The 12,721-nt window shown below is 50.0% G+C and overlaps 1 protein-coding gene across 2 annotated transcripts in view; it reads left to right on the forward strand.

The window, feature by feature from the left end:
• The window catches only part of HYDIN (HYDIN axonemal central pair apparatus protein), a 606,889-nt gene that overhangs the window by 153,886 nt on the left and 440,282 nt on the right, over positions 1-12,721 (forward strand). For both annotated transcript variants that reach the window (XM_068260328.1, XM_068260329.1), the window contains one exon: positions 1,015-1,139. In XM_068260328.1, coding sequence (XP_068116429.1) covers positions 1,015-1,139 — 125 coding nt within the window. The remainder of the gene's footprint in view (positions 1-1,014; positions 1,140-12,721) is intronic.

Raw genomic sequence — 12,721 nt, forward strand, 5'->3', positions numbered from 1 at the left:
TGACATGGAGCCTAGTGTCCCCTGCGTGGTATGAATGGTGTGTCTGACATGGAGCCTAGTGTCCCCTGCGTGGTATGAATGGTGTGTCTGACATGCAGCCTAGTGTCCCCTGCGTGGTATGAATGGTGTGTCTGACATGGAGCCTAGTGTCCCCTGCTTGGTATGAATGGTGTGTCTGACATGGAGCCTAGTGTCCCCTGTGTGGTATGAATGGTGTGTCTGACATGGAGCCTAGTGTCCCCTGCGTGGTATGAATGGTGTGTCTGACATGGAGCCTAGTGTCCCCTGCGTGGTATGAATGGTGTGTCTGACATGCAGCCTAGTGTCCCCTGCTTGGTATGAATGGTGTGTCTGACATGGAGCCTAGTGTCCCTTGCGTGGTATGAATGGTGTGTCAGACATGCAGCCTAGTGTCCCCTGCTTGGTATGAATGGTGTGTCTGACATGGAGCCTAGTGTCCCCTGCGTGGTATGAATGGTGTGTCAGACATGCAGCCTAGTGTCCCTTGTGTGGTGTGAGTGGTGTGTCTGACATGGAGCCTAGTGTCCCCTGCGTGGTATGAATGGTGTGTCTGACATGCAGCCTAGTGTCCCCTGCGTGGTATGAATGGTGTGTCTGACATGGAGCATAGTGTCCCCTGCGTGGTATGAATGGTGTGTCTGACATGGAGCATAGTGTCCCCTGCGTGGTATGAATGGTGTGTCTGACATGGAGCCTAGTGTCCCCTGCGTGGTATGAATGGTGTGTCTGACATGGAGCCTAGTGTCCCCTGCGTGGTATGAATGGTGTGTCTGACATGCAGCCTAGTGTCCCCTGCGTGGTATGAATGGTGTGTCTGACATGGAGCATAGTGTCCCCTGCGTGGTATGAATGGTGTGTCTGACATGGAGCATAGTGTCCCCTGCATGGTATGAGTGGTGTGTCTGACATGGAGCATAGTGTCCCCTGCATGGTATGAGTGGTGTGCTGTAGGTACAGAGGAGATGATGTGCCTTATGTTGTGATTTGTTGCAGGCCGTTTAGCGTGGAGCCCTTGTCAGGAACGCTGGAGATTGCAGAGAGCATGCAGGTCACACTGGAGTTCCACCCGCTGGAGGTTGGAGATCATACAGGGAACCTGCTCATCTGTTATGACACAGGTATGTGGCTGGTCTCACTATGTAGAGGAAGAAAGAGAGATACTGAGAGAGATACGGAGATACTGACTAGTAGAATATCGGTAAAATTGCTACAGTGACAATTCTGATATTTTATTATCGCTAAACCTAACCCTATTTTCACATGAGCCCTCCCCCCACTAACACGTTAACTGACCTCCCTCCCAGTGGCGTAGCTAAGGAGCTGTGGGCCCCGGTGCAAGTTTTACAATGGGGCCCCCCAAGCACTCTATACATAACAATTGATACGGCGCACCAAAACCTGCCAATGGCAACTACAGTGTCAGAAGTGCAAGAAGGGGATGGGGAGCAGCTTGTTACTGATTACCCCCAAGCACTCTATACATAGCAATCCCTGCCAATGGCAACTACAGTGTCAGAGGTGCAAGAAGGGGATGGGGAGCAGCTTGTTACTGATTACCCCCAAGCACTCTATACATAGCAATCCCTGCCAATGGCAACTACAGTGTCAGAGGTGCAAGAAGGGGATGGGGAGCAGCTTGTTACTGATTACCCCCAAGCACTCTATACATAGCAATCCCTGCCAATGGCAACTACAGTGTCAGAGGTACAAGAAGGGGATGGGGAACAGCTTGTTACTGATTACCCCCCAAGCACTCTATACATAGCAATCCCTGCCAATGGCAACTACAGTGTCAGAGGTGCAAGAAGGGGATGGGGAGCAGCTTGTTACTGATTACCCCCAAGCACTCTATACATAGCAATCCCTGCCAATGGCAACTACAGTGTCAGAGGTGCAAGAAGGGGATGGGGAGCAGCTTGTTACTGATTACCCCCAAGCACTCTATACATAGCAATCCCTGCCAATGGCAACTACAGTGTCAGAGGTGCAAGAAGGGGATGGGGAGCAGCTTGTTACTGATTACCCCCAAGCACTCTATACATAGCAATCCCTGCCAATGGCAACTACAGTGTCAGAGGTACAAGAAGGGGATGGGGAGCAGCTTGTTACTGATTACCCCCAAGCACTCTATACATAGCAATCCCTGCCAATGGCAACTACAGTGTCAGAGGTACAAGAAGGGGATGGGGAACAGCTTGTTACTGATTACCCCCCAAGCACTCTATACATAGCAATCCCTGCCAATGGCAACTACAGTGGGGAACAGCTTGTTACTGATTACCCCCAAGCACTCTATACATAGCAATCCCTGCCAATGGCAACTACAGTGTCAGAGGTACAAGAAGGGGATGGGGAGCAGCTTGTTACTGATTACCCCCAAGCACTCTATACATAGCAATCCCTGCCAATGGCAACTACAGTGTCAGAGGAGCAAGAAGGGGATGGGGAGCAGTCTGTTACTGATTACCCCCAAGCACTCTATACACAGCAATCCCTGCCAATGGCAACTACAGTGTCAGAGGTGCAAGAAGGGGATGGGGAACAGCTTGTTACTGATTACCCCCAAGCACTCTATACATAGCAATCCCTGCCAATGGCAACTACAGTGTCAGAGGAGCAAGAAGGGGATGGGGAACAGCTTGTTACTGATTACCCCCAAGCACTCTATACATAGCAATCCCTGCCAATGGCAACTACAGTGTCAGAGGTGCAAGAAGGGGATGGGGAACAGCTTGTTACTGATTACCCCCAAGCACTCTATACATAGCAATCCCTGCCAATGGCAACTACAGTGTCAGAGGTGCAAGAAGGGGATGGGGAGCAGCTTGTTACTGATTACCCCCAAGCACTCTATACATAGCAATCCCTGCCAATGGCAACTACAGTGTCAGAGGTGCAAGAAGGGGATGGGGAGCAGCTTGTTATTGATTACCCCCAAGCACTCTATACATAGCAATCCCTGCCAATGGCAACTACAGTGTCAGAAGTGCAAGAAGGGGATGGGGAGCAGCTTGTTACTGATTACCCCCAAGCACTCTATACATAGCAATCCCTGCCAATGGCAACTACAGTGTCAGAGGTACAAGAAGGGGATGGGGAACAGCTTGTTACTGATTACCCCCAAGCACTCTATACATAGCAATCCCTGCCAATGGCAACTACAGTGTCAGAGGAGCAAGAAGGGGATGGGGAACAGCTTGTTACTGATTACCCCCAAGCACTCTATACATAGCAATCCCTGCCAATGGCAACTACAGTGTCAGAGGTGCAAGAAGGGGATGGGGAGCAGCTTGTTACTGATTACCCCCAAGCACTCTATACATAGCAATCCCTGCCAATGGCAACTACAGTGTCAGAGGTACAAGAAGGGGATGGGGAGCAGCTTGTTACTGATTACCCCCAAGCACTCTATACATAGCAATCCCTGCCAATGGCAACTACAGTGTCAGAGGTGCAAGAAGGGGATGGGGAGCAGCTTGTTATTGATTACCCCCAAGCACTCTATACATAGCAATCCCTGCCAATGGCAACTACAGTGTCAGAAGTGCAAGAAGGGGATGGGGAGCAGCTTGTTACTGATTACCCCCAAGCACTCTATACATAGCAATCCCTGCCAATGGCAACTACAGTGTCAGAGGTACAAGAAGGGGATGGGGAGCAGCTTGTTACTGATTACCCCCAAGCACTCTATACATAGCAATCCCTGCCAATGGCAACTACAGTGTCAGAGGTACAAGAAGGGGATGGGGAGCAGCTTGTTACTGATTACCCCCAAGCACTCTATACATAGCAATCCCTGCCAATGGCAACTACAGTGTCAGAGGTGCAAGAAGGGGATGGGGAGCAGCTTGTTACTGATTACCCCCAAGCACTCTATACATAGCAATCCCTGCCAATGGCAACTACAGTGTCAGAGGTGCAAGAAGGGGGTGGGGAGCAGCTTGTTAATGATTACTGCTATGCACAACATCTACAGAAGGGATTATTACCAGCACAGGACCAATAAAGAGCTAATACTGCAGCTGAGGGAGGGCCCCTCTGGCCCAAGGGCCCCAATGCGGTCACAACCTCTGCACCCCCTATTGCTATGCCCTTTCTCCCTCACATGCCCAACCCTGACCGCCCCCCTCACAACCTTGCCACTATATGCACCGCCTTCACCGCTATATATGACAAGTAGTGCTGCTGCAGCAGTTTGCCCACCGCAGAGGCCCCCATGTTAATATCAGTAATAAACAGAAATTTGAGGACACCTAATTGAAGCTGCAGTTTTTATAGTGCGCCTTGCTATCCACATTCACATTTAAAAGAAAGAAGGCGCTATAGCAAAAGTTATCACACATCTGTGCATGTGGCTGAATAATTATTATTATTAATTGGATTTATATAGTGCCAACCTATTACGCAGCGCTTTGCAATAAATATAACTAATAACTGCGTCTGCCACCACCACCCTCGTCCACCATGGTGCTGCTACCAAAGGGCCCACCAGTTTCACCAGTATCAAACTGCCATCACCAGGGCAACAAGACGCCTCACAGCCCCCCAGTGCCTATGCTTGCACTGGAACGTGACTGTTTGTATTGGAAAGCTGCATAAGGATTGATTCCTGGTGGACTATATCTTCCATGGTGCATCAATCTGCTCCCCAGATTGTCATGCACAAGCAGCTCACTATTGCCGGCCGTGCGCCCTCTGACGCCCTCTGACGCCCTCAGCGGAGCTGTCGCGATAAGTACTTTTCACTACATTTGTGAAGATTGCATGTGCACTTGTACTGCATCTTATTGATGACTGTTCACAAGCATTGATTAAAGCTACAGTGCCAGACATTTCTCCACATCTTGGTTTGTTCCTAGTCTGCTTCTTCTGGTGTTCAGCGTAGCTAATGCACTGTTGGGGTTACATTTACACCACAATAGTGGTTCTACCAAATCAGTACAAGCAGCGGTTATCGGAGTGCCGGCCCCACTGCTTCTGGTACATTCACTATTTGTTAACGAGACACTGAAGCGAAACAAAAATGATGATATGATGATTTGTATGTGTAGTACAGCTCAGAAATAAAACATCAGGAGCAGAGACATGAGTCTCATATTGTTTCCAGTACAGGAAGAGTTAAGAGTCTAAAGGTGGCCACTAACAGTCCAATTTCTAGCGAAAAATCGTTTGAGCGATCAGAAATTCTGATCGGATTGGTTGAAAATAATATCAGTTGATGGGCACAATCAATTATGAACAATTATAAAAAAAAAAATCGTCCAACTGGATTTTTGTCAAACCAAAATTTGAATTTTCTTGATCGGTTGTGATGGATAGGAAGCCAAGATTGGTTTGTTGATGGCGTAGTGAACGATTTTTCTTCTGATCGCTTGAATGATTTTTCACTAGAAATTGGACCATTAGTGGCCACCTTAAAGTGAATGTTTACCGTTTTTAAAAAGAAAAAGTCAGATACTCACCTAAGGAGAGGGAAGGCTCGGTCCTAATGAGCCTTCCCCCTCCTCTCCCGGTGCCCGGTCCCGCACAGGATCCCCCGTGGCAGTATTCGACCAGTTCGGTCAAATACTGCCACTTCCGCATGCCGAAGGGACCTTTCGGAAGCCTTCGGGAGCACTCGGGCTCCCGATGACGCAGCCGCTTCATACTACGCAAGCGCGAGCGCCCTCTATGACGCGCTCGCGCGTACGTAGTATGGAGCGGCCCGTCTTCGGAAGCCCGAGTGCTCCCGAAGACCTCCGAAGTCCCTGCGGCGGCGGACGCGAATGGGGGAGCCAGCGCAGCATCGAGGGCACCGGGAGAGGAGAGGGAAGGCTCATTAGGACCGAGCCTTCCCTCTCCTTAGGTGAGTATCTGACTTTTTGTTTTTAGAAACGGTACCCATTGGCTTTAAGTTGCAGAGAGCTCTGAGTTCTGAAGGTTGTTATCTGAGCTGTCAGTCAAGGATTTTCTTTTTCTCTGCAGAGGACAGGTCAATAGTTCACTGGCCTGCTCTGTAAAATCATTTAGAATGCTGAGTAGTGTGCAAACTGCAATTATTAGAGAATGATGCAATGTTATAAAAAAAACACTATATAACTGAAAATAAAAATCTGAGAATATTTTCTTTGTTACTTATGTTCTAGTAATTATCCGCACTACAGAACCAATTCATTATATCATTTTTATTTTTGCTTCAGTGTCTCTTTAACTTGCATTCAGTCATTTCACCTGTTGGTTTCTGTTGGTGATTTATTTGCGTAATTCTAGCATGTGGTGTCATTGCAGTGCGTCCCCAGTTTAGTGATGGCTTCCTGCAGATCCCAGGTTCCCACCCCTGTCACCTGCCAGTACATGCCCTTGCCGCATAGTCTGCCCCTGACTACCCTTGTTTGCTGTGTGATTTCATGTGCTGTGCGCCCCCAGTTTAGTGATGGCTTCCTGCAGATCCCAGGTTCCCACCCCTGTCACCTGCCAGTACATGCCCTTGCCGCATAGTCTGCCCCTGACTACCCTTGTTTGCTGTGGGATTTCATGTGCTGTGCGCCCCCAGTTTAGTGATGGCTTCCTGCAGATCCCAGGTTCCCACCCCTGTCACCTGCCAGTACATGCCCTTGCCGCATAGTCTGCCCTGGACGACCCTTGTTTGCTGTGTGATTTCATGTGCTGTGCGCCCCCAGTTTAGTGATGGCTTCCTGCAGATCCCAGGTTCCCACCCCTGTCACCTGCCAGTACATGCCCTTGCCGCATAGTCTGCCCCTGACTACCCTTGTTTGCTGTGTGATTTCATGTGCTGTGCGCCCCCAGTTTAGTGATGGCTTCCTGCAGATCCCAGGTTCCCACCCCTGTCACCTGCCAGTACATGCCCTTGCCGCATAGTCTGCCCCTGACTACCCTTGTTTGCTGTGGGATTTCATGTGCTGTGCGCCCCCAGTTTAGTGATGGCTTCCTGCAGATCCCAGGTTCCCACCCCTGTCACCTGCCAGTACATGCCCTTGCCGCATAGTCTGCCCCTGACTACCCTTGTTTGCTGTGGGATTTCATGTGCTGTGCGCCCCCAGTTTAGTGATGGCTTCCTGCAGATCCCAGGTTCCCACCCCTGTCACCTGCCAGTACATGCCCTTGCCGCATAGTCTGCCCCTGACTACCCTTGTTTGCTGTGGGATTTCATGTGCTGTGCGCCCCCAGTTTAGTGATGGCTTCCTGCAGATCCCAGGTTCCCACCCCTGTCACCTGCCAGTACATGCCCTTGCCGCATAGTCTGCCCTGGACGACCCTTGTTTGCTGTGTGATTTCATGTGCTGTGCGCCCCCAGTTTAGTGATGGCTTCCTGCAGATCCCAGGTTCCCACCCCTGTCACCTGCCAGTACATGCCCTTGCCGCATAGTCTGCCCCTGACTACCCTTGTTTGCTGTGGGATTTCATGTGCTGTGCGCCCCCAGTTTAGTGATGGCTTCCTGCAGATCCCAGGTTCCCACCCCTGTCACCTGCCAGTACATGCCCTTGCCGCATAGTCTGCCCCTGACTACCCTTGTTTGCTGTGGGATTTCATGTGCTGTGCGCCCCCAGTTTAGTGATGGCTTCCTGCAGATCCCAGGTTCCCACCCCTGTCACCTGCCAGTACATGCCCTTGCCGCATAGTCTGCCCCTGACTACCCTTGTTTGCTGTGGGATTTCATGTGCTGTGCGCCCCCAGTTTAGTGATGGCTTCCTGCAGATCCCAGGTTCCCACCCCTGTCACCTGCCAGTACATGCCCTTGCCGCATAGTCTGCCCCTGACTACCCTTGTTTGCTGTGGGATTTCATGTGCTGTGCGCCCCCAGTTTAGTGATGGCTTCCTGCAGATCCCAGGTTCCCACCCCTGTCACCTGCCAGTACATGCCCTTGCCGCATAGTCTGCCCTGGACGACCCTTGTTTGCTGTGTGATTTCATGTGCTGTGCGCCCCCAGTTTAGTGATGGCTTCCTGCAGATCCCAGGTTCCCACCCCTGTCACCTGCCAGTACATGCCCTTGCCGCATAGTCTGCCCCTGACTACCCTTGTTTGCTGTGGGATTTCATGTGCGGTGCGCCCCCAGTTTAGTGATGGCTTCCTGCAGATCCCAGGTTCCCACCCCTGTCACCTGCCAGTACATGCCCTTGCCGCATAGTCTGCCCTGGACGACCCTTGTTTGCTGTGGGATTTCATGTGCTGTGCGCCCCCAGTTTAGTGATGGCTTCCTGCAGATCCCAGGTTCCCACCCCTGTCACCTGCCAGTACATGCCCTTGCCGCATAGTCTGCCCCTGACTACCCTTGTTTGCTGTGGGATTTCATGTGCTGTGCGCCCCCAGTTTAGTGATGGCTTCCTGCAGATCCCAGGTTCCCACCCCTGTCACCTGCCAGTACATGCCCTTGCCGCATAGTCTGCCCCTGACTACCCTTGTTTGCTGTGGGATTTCATGTGCTGTGCGCCCCCAGTTTAGTGATGGCTTCCTGCAGATCCCAGGTTCCCACCCCTGTCACCTGCCAGTACATGCCCTTGCCGCATAGTCTGCCCCTGACTACCCTTGTTTGCTGTGGGATTTCATGTGCTGTGCGCCCCCAGTTTAGTGATGGCTTCCTGCAGATCCCAGGTTCCCACCCCTGTCACCTGCCAGTACATGCCCTTGCCGCATAGTCTGCCCCTGACTACCCTTGTTTGCTGTGGGATTTCATGTGCTGTGCGCCCCCAGTTTAGTGATGGCTTCCTGCAGATCCCAGGTTCCCACCCCTGTCACCTGCCAGTACATGCCCTTGCCGCATAGTCTGCCCTGGACGACCCTTGTTTGCTGTGTGATTTCATGTGCTGTGCGCCCCCAGTTTAGTGATGGCTTCCTGCAGATCCCAGGTTCCCACCCCTGTCACCTGCCAGTACATGCCCTTGCCGCATAGTCTGCCCCTGACTACCCTTGTTTGCTGTGGGATTTCATGTGCGGTGCGCCCCCAGTTTAGTGATGGCTTCCTGCAGATCCCAGGTTCCCACCCCTGTCACCTGCCAGTACATGCCCTTGCCGCATAGTCTGCCCTGGACGACCCTTGTTTGCTGTGGGATTTCATGTGCTGTGCGCCCCCAGTTTAGTGATGGCTTCCTGCAGATCCCAGGTTCCCACCCCTGTCACCTGCCAGTACATGCCCTTGCCGCATAGTCTGCCCCTGACTACCCTTGTTTGCTGTGGGATTTCATGTGCTGTGCGCCCCCAGTTTAGTGATGGCTTCCTGCAGATCCCAGGTTCCCACCCCTGTCACCTGCCAGTACATGCCCTTGCCGCATAGTCTGCCCTGGACGACCCTTGTTTGCTGTGGGATTTCATGTGCTGTGCTCTGATATTAATATTCATATTCAGCTTCAATAACTGTTATTCTTCTTTTCTTTTCAAACTCGGCTATGGATATTTGACCCAACATCACTTCTGTCTGGGTCTCTTGTTTGCATCATAGTTTGAATAAAACAAGGCGAAAAACAAATGTTATCTAAGGAAATAAAAAAGGACAAATAATAGAATACTGGAGAAAAAAACACAACTAACAATGACATGGCATTCGTCCTTCTTGGCAAGATAGCTCTGTTAATGATACTGTCTCAGATCGCTCTACGATCCCCACCCCATCTACATTCACTCTGTTATATTCATCCCACTCATTCCATGGTTGTCCATTCCCAACATTCAGCTCTGACTCGGATCCAGTTGTCTTTGCTGTATACATTTTCTCCACTTTCCTCTCATTTCTATTTCCTCTCTCTGGGTTTCCTCGGCTGTCTCATCAGACTCCTGATCCCCTATCCTTGCCACTTCTCCCTCCCGTTCCTGGATGTTGGGTATCGCTGAGCTTTTACCATTTCTAGCCCAAATTCTCCTTTCTGTTGCTACCCCCAGCCTGAGTAACTCGTTGGCTGCGTTGTCCAGCCCACTCTCTAGTATGCCAAAAACAGCCAGCATCTCATTTCATTTAATATTTGGGTCCAGATTTTTCATGAGAAAAAATGGTATCTTCAGTTACATTTTTGTATCCTTTGCACAGCCCCACCATGGATGTTGGAAGGAACTTTCCTTTTGGAGGCACTTCCAACATATACCCTCTGATTTAGTTATTTTGTCTGGTTTGTGTGGTGAGATATACCACCTAGAGACTGCCGTATTGTGTGTCAGTCATACCAGAGCTGTAGCAATGAGAGATCCAGGCACCAGGCAATAGTTCCACAAGCATTACATGTATTATTCACCCTCACACCAGCTGACATAAATTGCACAATATGTGGCCTGACAGCTGCTTTGCTGGGTAACCCCACTTCGTCAGAGGCTGCAAACTTGGGGTTGTAACTATTTGTTTCTCTTCTACTAAGTACTGTGTGAGTTGTAGGTGTCTGTTTTGTATGAGCCATATATTCTGAAAGATCTTTAGCCATTGGGGTGGCATCTAATTGGGCAGTTTTTTGTAAAAGGATGGGAGGTTTTGTGAAGTCCTGTTCCTGTACAATTGTACATTGTTAACAGCAGTTTGGCGTTTCTTTTTTTTGCTTTTTTTTTTAATATAGAATCATTTTTTCAGAACAATGTAGTTTCTCCCCTATTCCTCTACCCTTTCGGGAAATGAGGTAACAGAGCTCTTCATTTGTAGGCTGATAAGGTCTTATCTGGCTTATCTTTTCCTTTTATAATATAAAACCTTCCTTCCTTTTGTGTTTTTACCTTTATATACACAGGTATGGCAGAGAAATGACAAGGTGTACGGGGGGAATGAAACGTCCATAGCTCAGCATGAAATGACTGCGATGTCATTATTGGGGTGGTTGTTTCATAGAATCATTCAGCATTGTCTATACCAGGCATGGGAAAACGTGGCCCTCCAGCTGTTACGGAACTACAAGTCCCACAATGCATTTGCCTTTATGAGTCATGACCGTGGCTGTCAGACTCCCGCTATGCATTGTGGGACTTGTAGTTCCGTAACAGCTGGAGGGCCAAGTTTGCCCATGCCTGGTCTAGCCTGTATCAAAGTGAAGTGAAATTAGGTTGAAAAATAAAAATGTTGAATGAAGCCGAGTCTTTTCTTTACATGTGAGACTATGGAGGTTTGGTTCAGCCCTCACATGTAAATAACCTCTTCTTGGTTGTCCTGTTATACCCCGATATGCGACAAAAGACATACTGACTATTACTGTGGGTGGCCAATCAATATACAGTATTCAGGAACTGCATTATGGGATTGGCCTAATTCCAAACGGAATGTCGTTTGCATTAAATTAGCATGCAAGTCAGAATGATTCCTCCTGATTGACCATCTGTTATCATGGCCCCCATGTATGTGTATGGGGAAGGCGGGGCAGTGAGTGATCTCTTATGCTGGGTACACACCATACCTTTTTCTTTTTTTACATTAAAGGGGAACTCCAGCCTAAACAAACATACTGTCATTAAGTTACATTAGTTATGTTAGTTAGTATAGATAGGTAATATAATCTCTTACCCACCCTGTTTTAAAAGAACAGGCAAATGTTTGTGATTCATGGGGGCAGCCATCTTTTTTGGTTGAAAGGAGGTGACAGGGAGCATGAGACACAGTTCCAACTGTCCTGTGTCCTGATCACCCCTCCCAGTTGCTAGGCAATGTGAATAACAACATAGGAAATCCCATCATGCTTTGCACAGCATCAGGGGAAAAAAGCCCGGGCAGTTTTCTTTGATGGGTGGAGCTTAGCTTTTGTGCAGCTAAAAATAAGGCTTATGTAAGAAAAACAAAGTTCTGATGCTGTGAAAGTGTTAAAGAAACACCAAGCCTTTTCAGTGCTGCTGAGTAGATTTTTAGTCCGTAGGTTCACTATAAAGAAGCACCCTATAAGTTTTTCCTCTCGATGGATGGATTCGATCATTTCTGATATTCCTTCCGATCGATTCCGCGCTCGATTTCTCATAGAAGTGAATGGAAAAAGATAAGAAAAATGAGCGGAAGATAAGAGAGTCGAGCAGGAGAACCGATCGGGGGGACAATCGAGCAGAGAAACGTATGTTGTGTACCCAGCATTGTGTGCCTGCCGTAGCTTACTGGAGCCGTGATGTCACATACTGAGCTCCGGTGGTGATCCAGCTTTATCAGGATGTGTAACGTGATCATCAGCCCGATGTAATGAGATCAGTGCCACATTATCGTCACCCTCTGCTGATAATTATCCCTATCAGTGTCCCCACCAAGCTGTCCACTCCCCGCCATCAGTCATAGCTAAATGGCAACAGCTTAGTCACATAGACTGCTGTCATTAGTGCAGGCATTCTCTACCAGGGTCCCTAGCACACCAGGGTTCCCTAGCACACCAGGGTTCCCTAGCACACCAGGGGTCCCTGGCACACCAGGGGTCCCTAGCACACCAGGGGTCCCTGGCACACCACGGGTCTCTAGCACACCAGGGGTCCCTGGCACACCACGGGTCTCTAGCACACCAGGGGTCCCTGGCACACCACGGGTCTCAAGCACACCAGGGGTCCCTGGCACACCACGGGTCTCTAGCACACCAGGGGTCCCTGGCACACCACGGGTCTCTAGCACACCAGGGGTCCCTGGCACACCAGGGTTCCCTAGCACACCAGGGTTCCCTAGCACACCAGGGGTCCCTGGCACACCAGGGGTCCCTAGCACACCAGGGGTCCCTGGCACACCAGGGGTCCCTGGCACACCACGGGTCCCTAGCACACCAGGGGTCCCTGGCAC

This window comes from Hyperolius riggenbachi, chromosome 11 (assembly GCF_040937935.1).
Source record: "Hyperolius riggenbachi isolate aHypRig1 chromosome 11, aHypRig1.pri, whole genome shotgun sequence".
NCBI lineage: Eukaryota > Metazoa > Chordata > Amphibia > Anura > Hyperoliidae > Hyperolius > Hyperolius riggenbachi.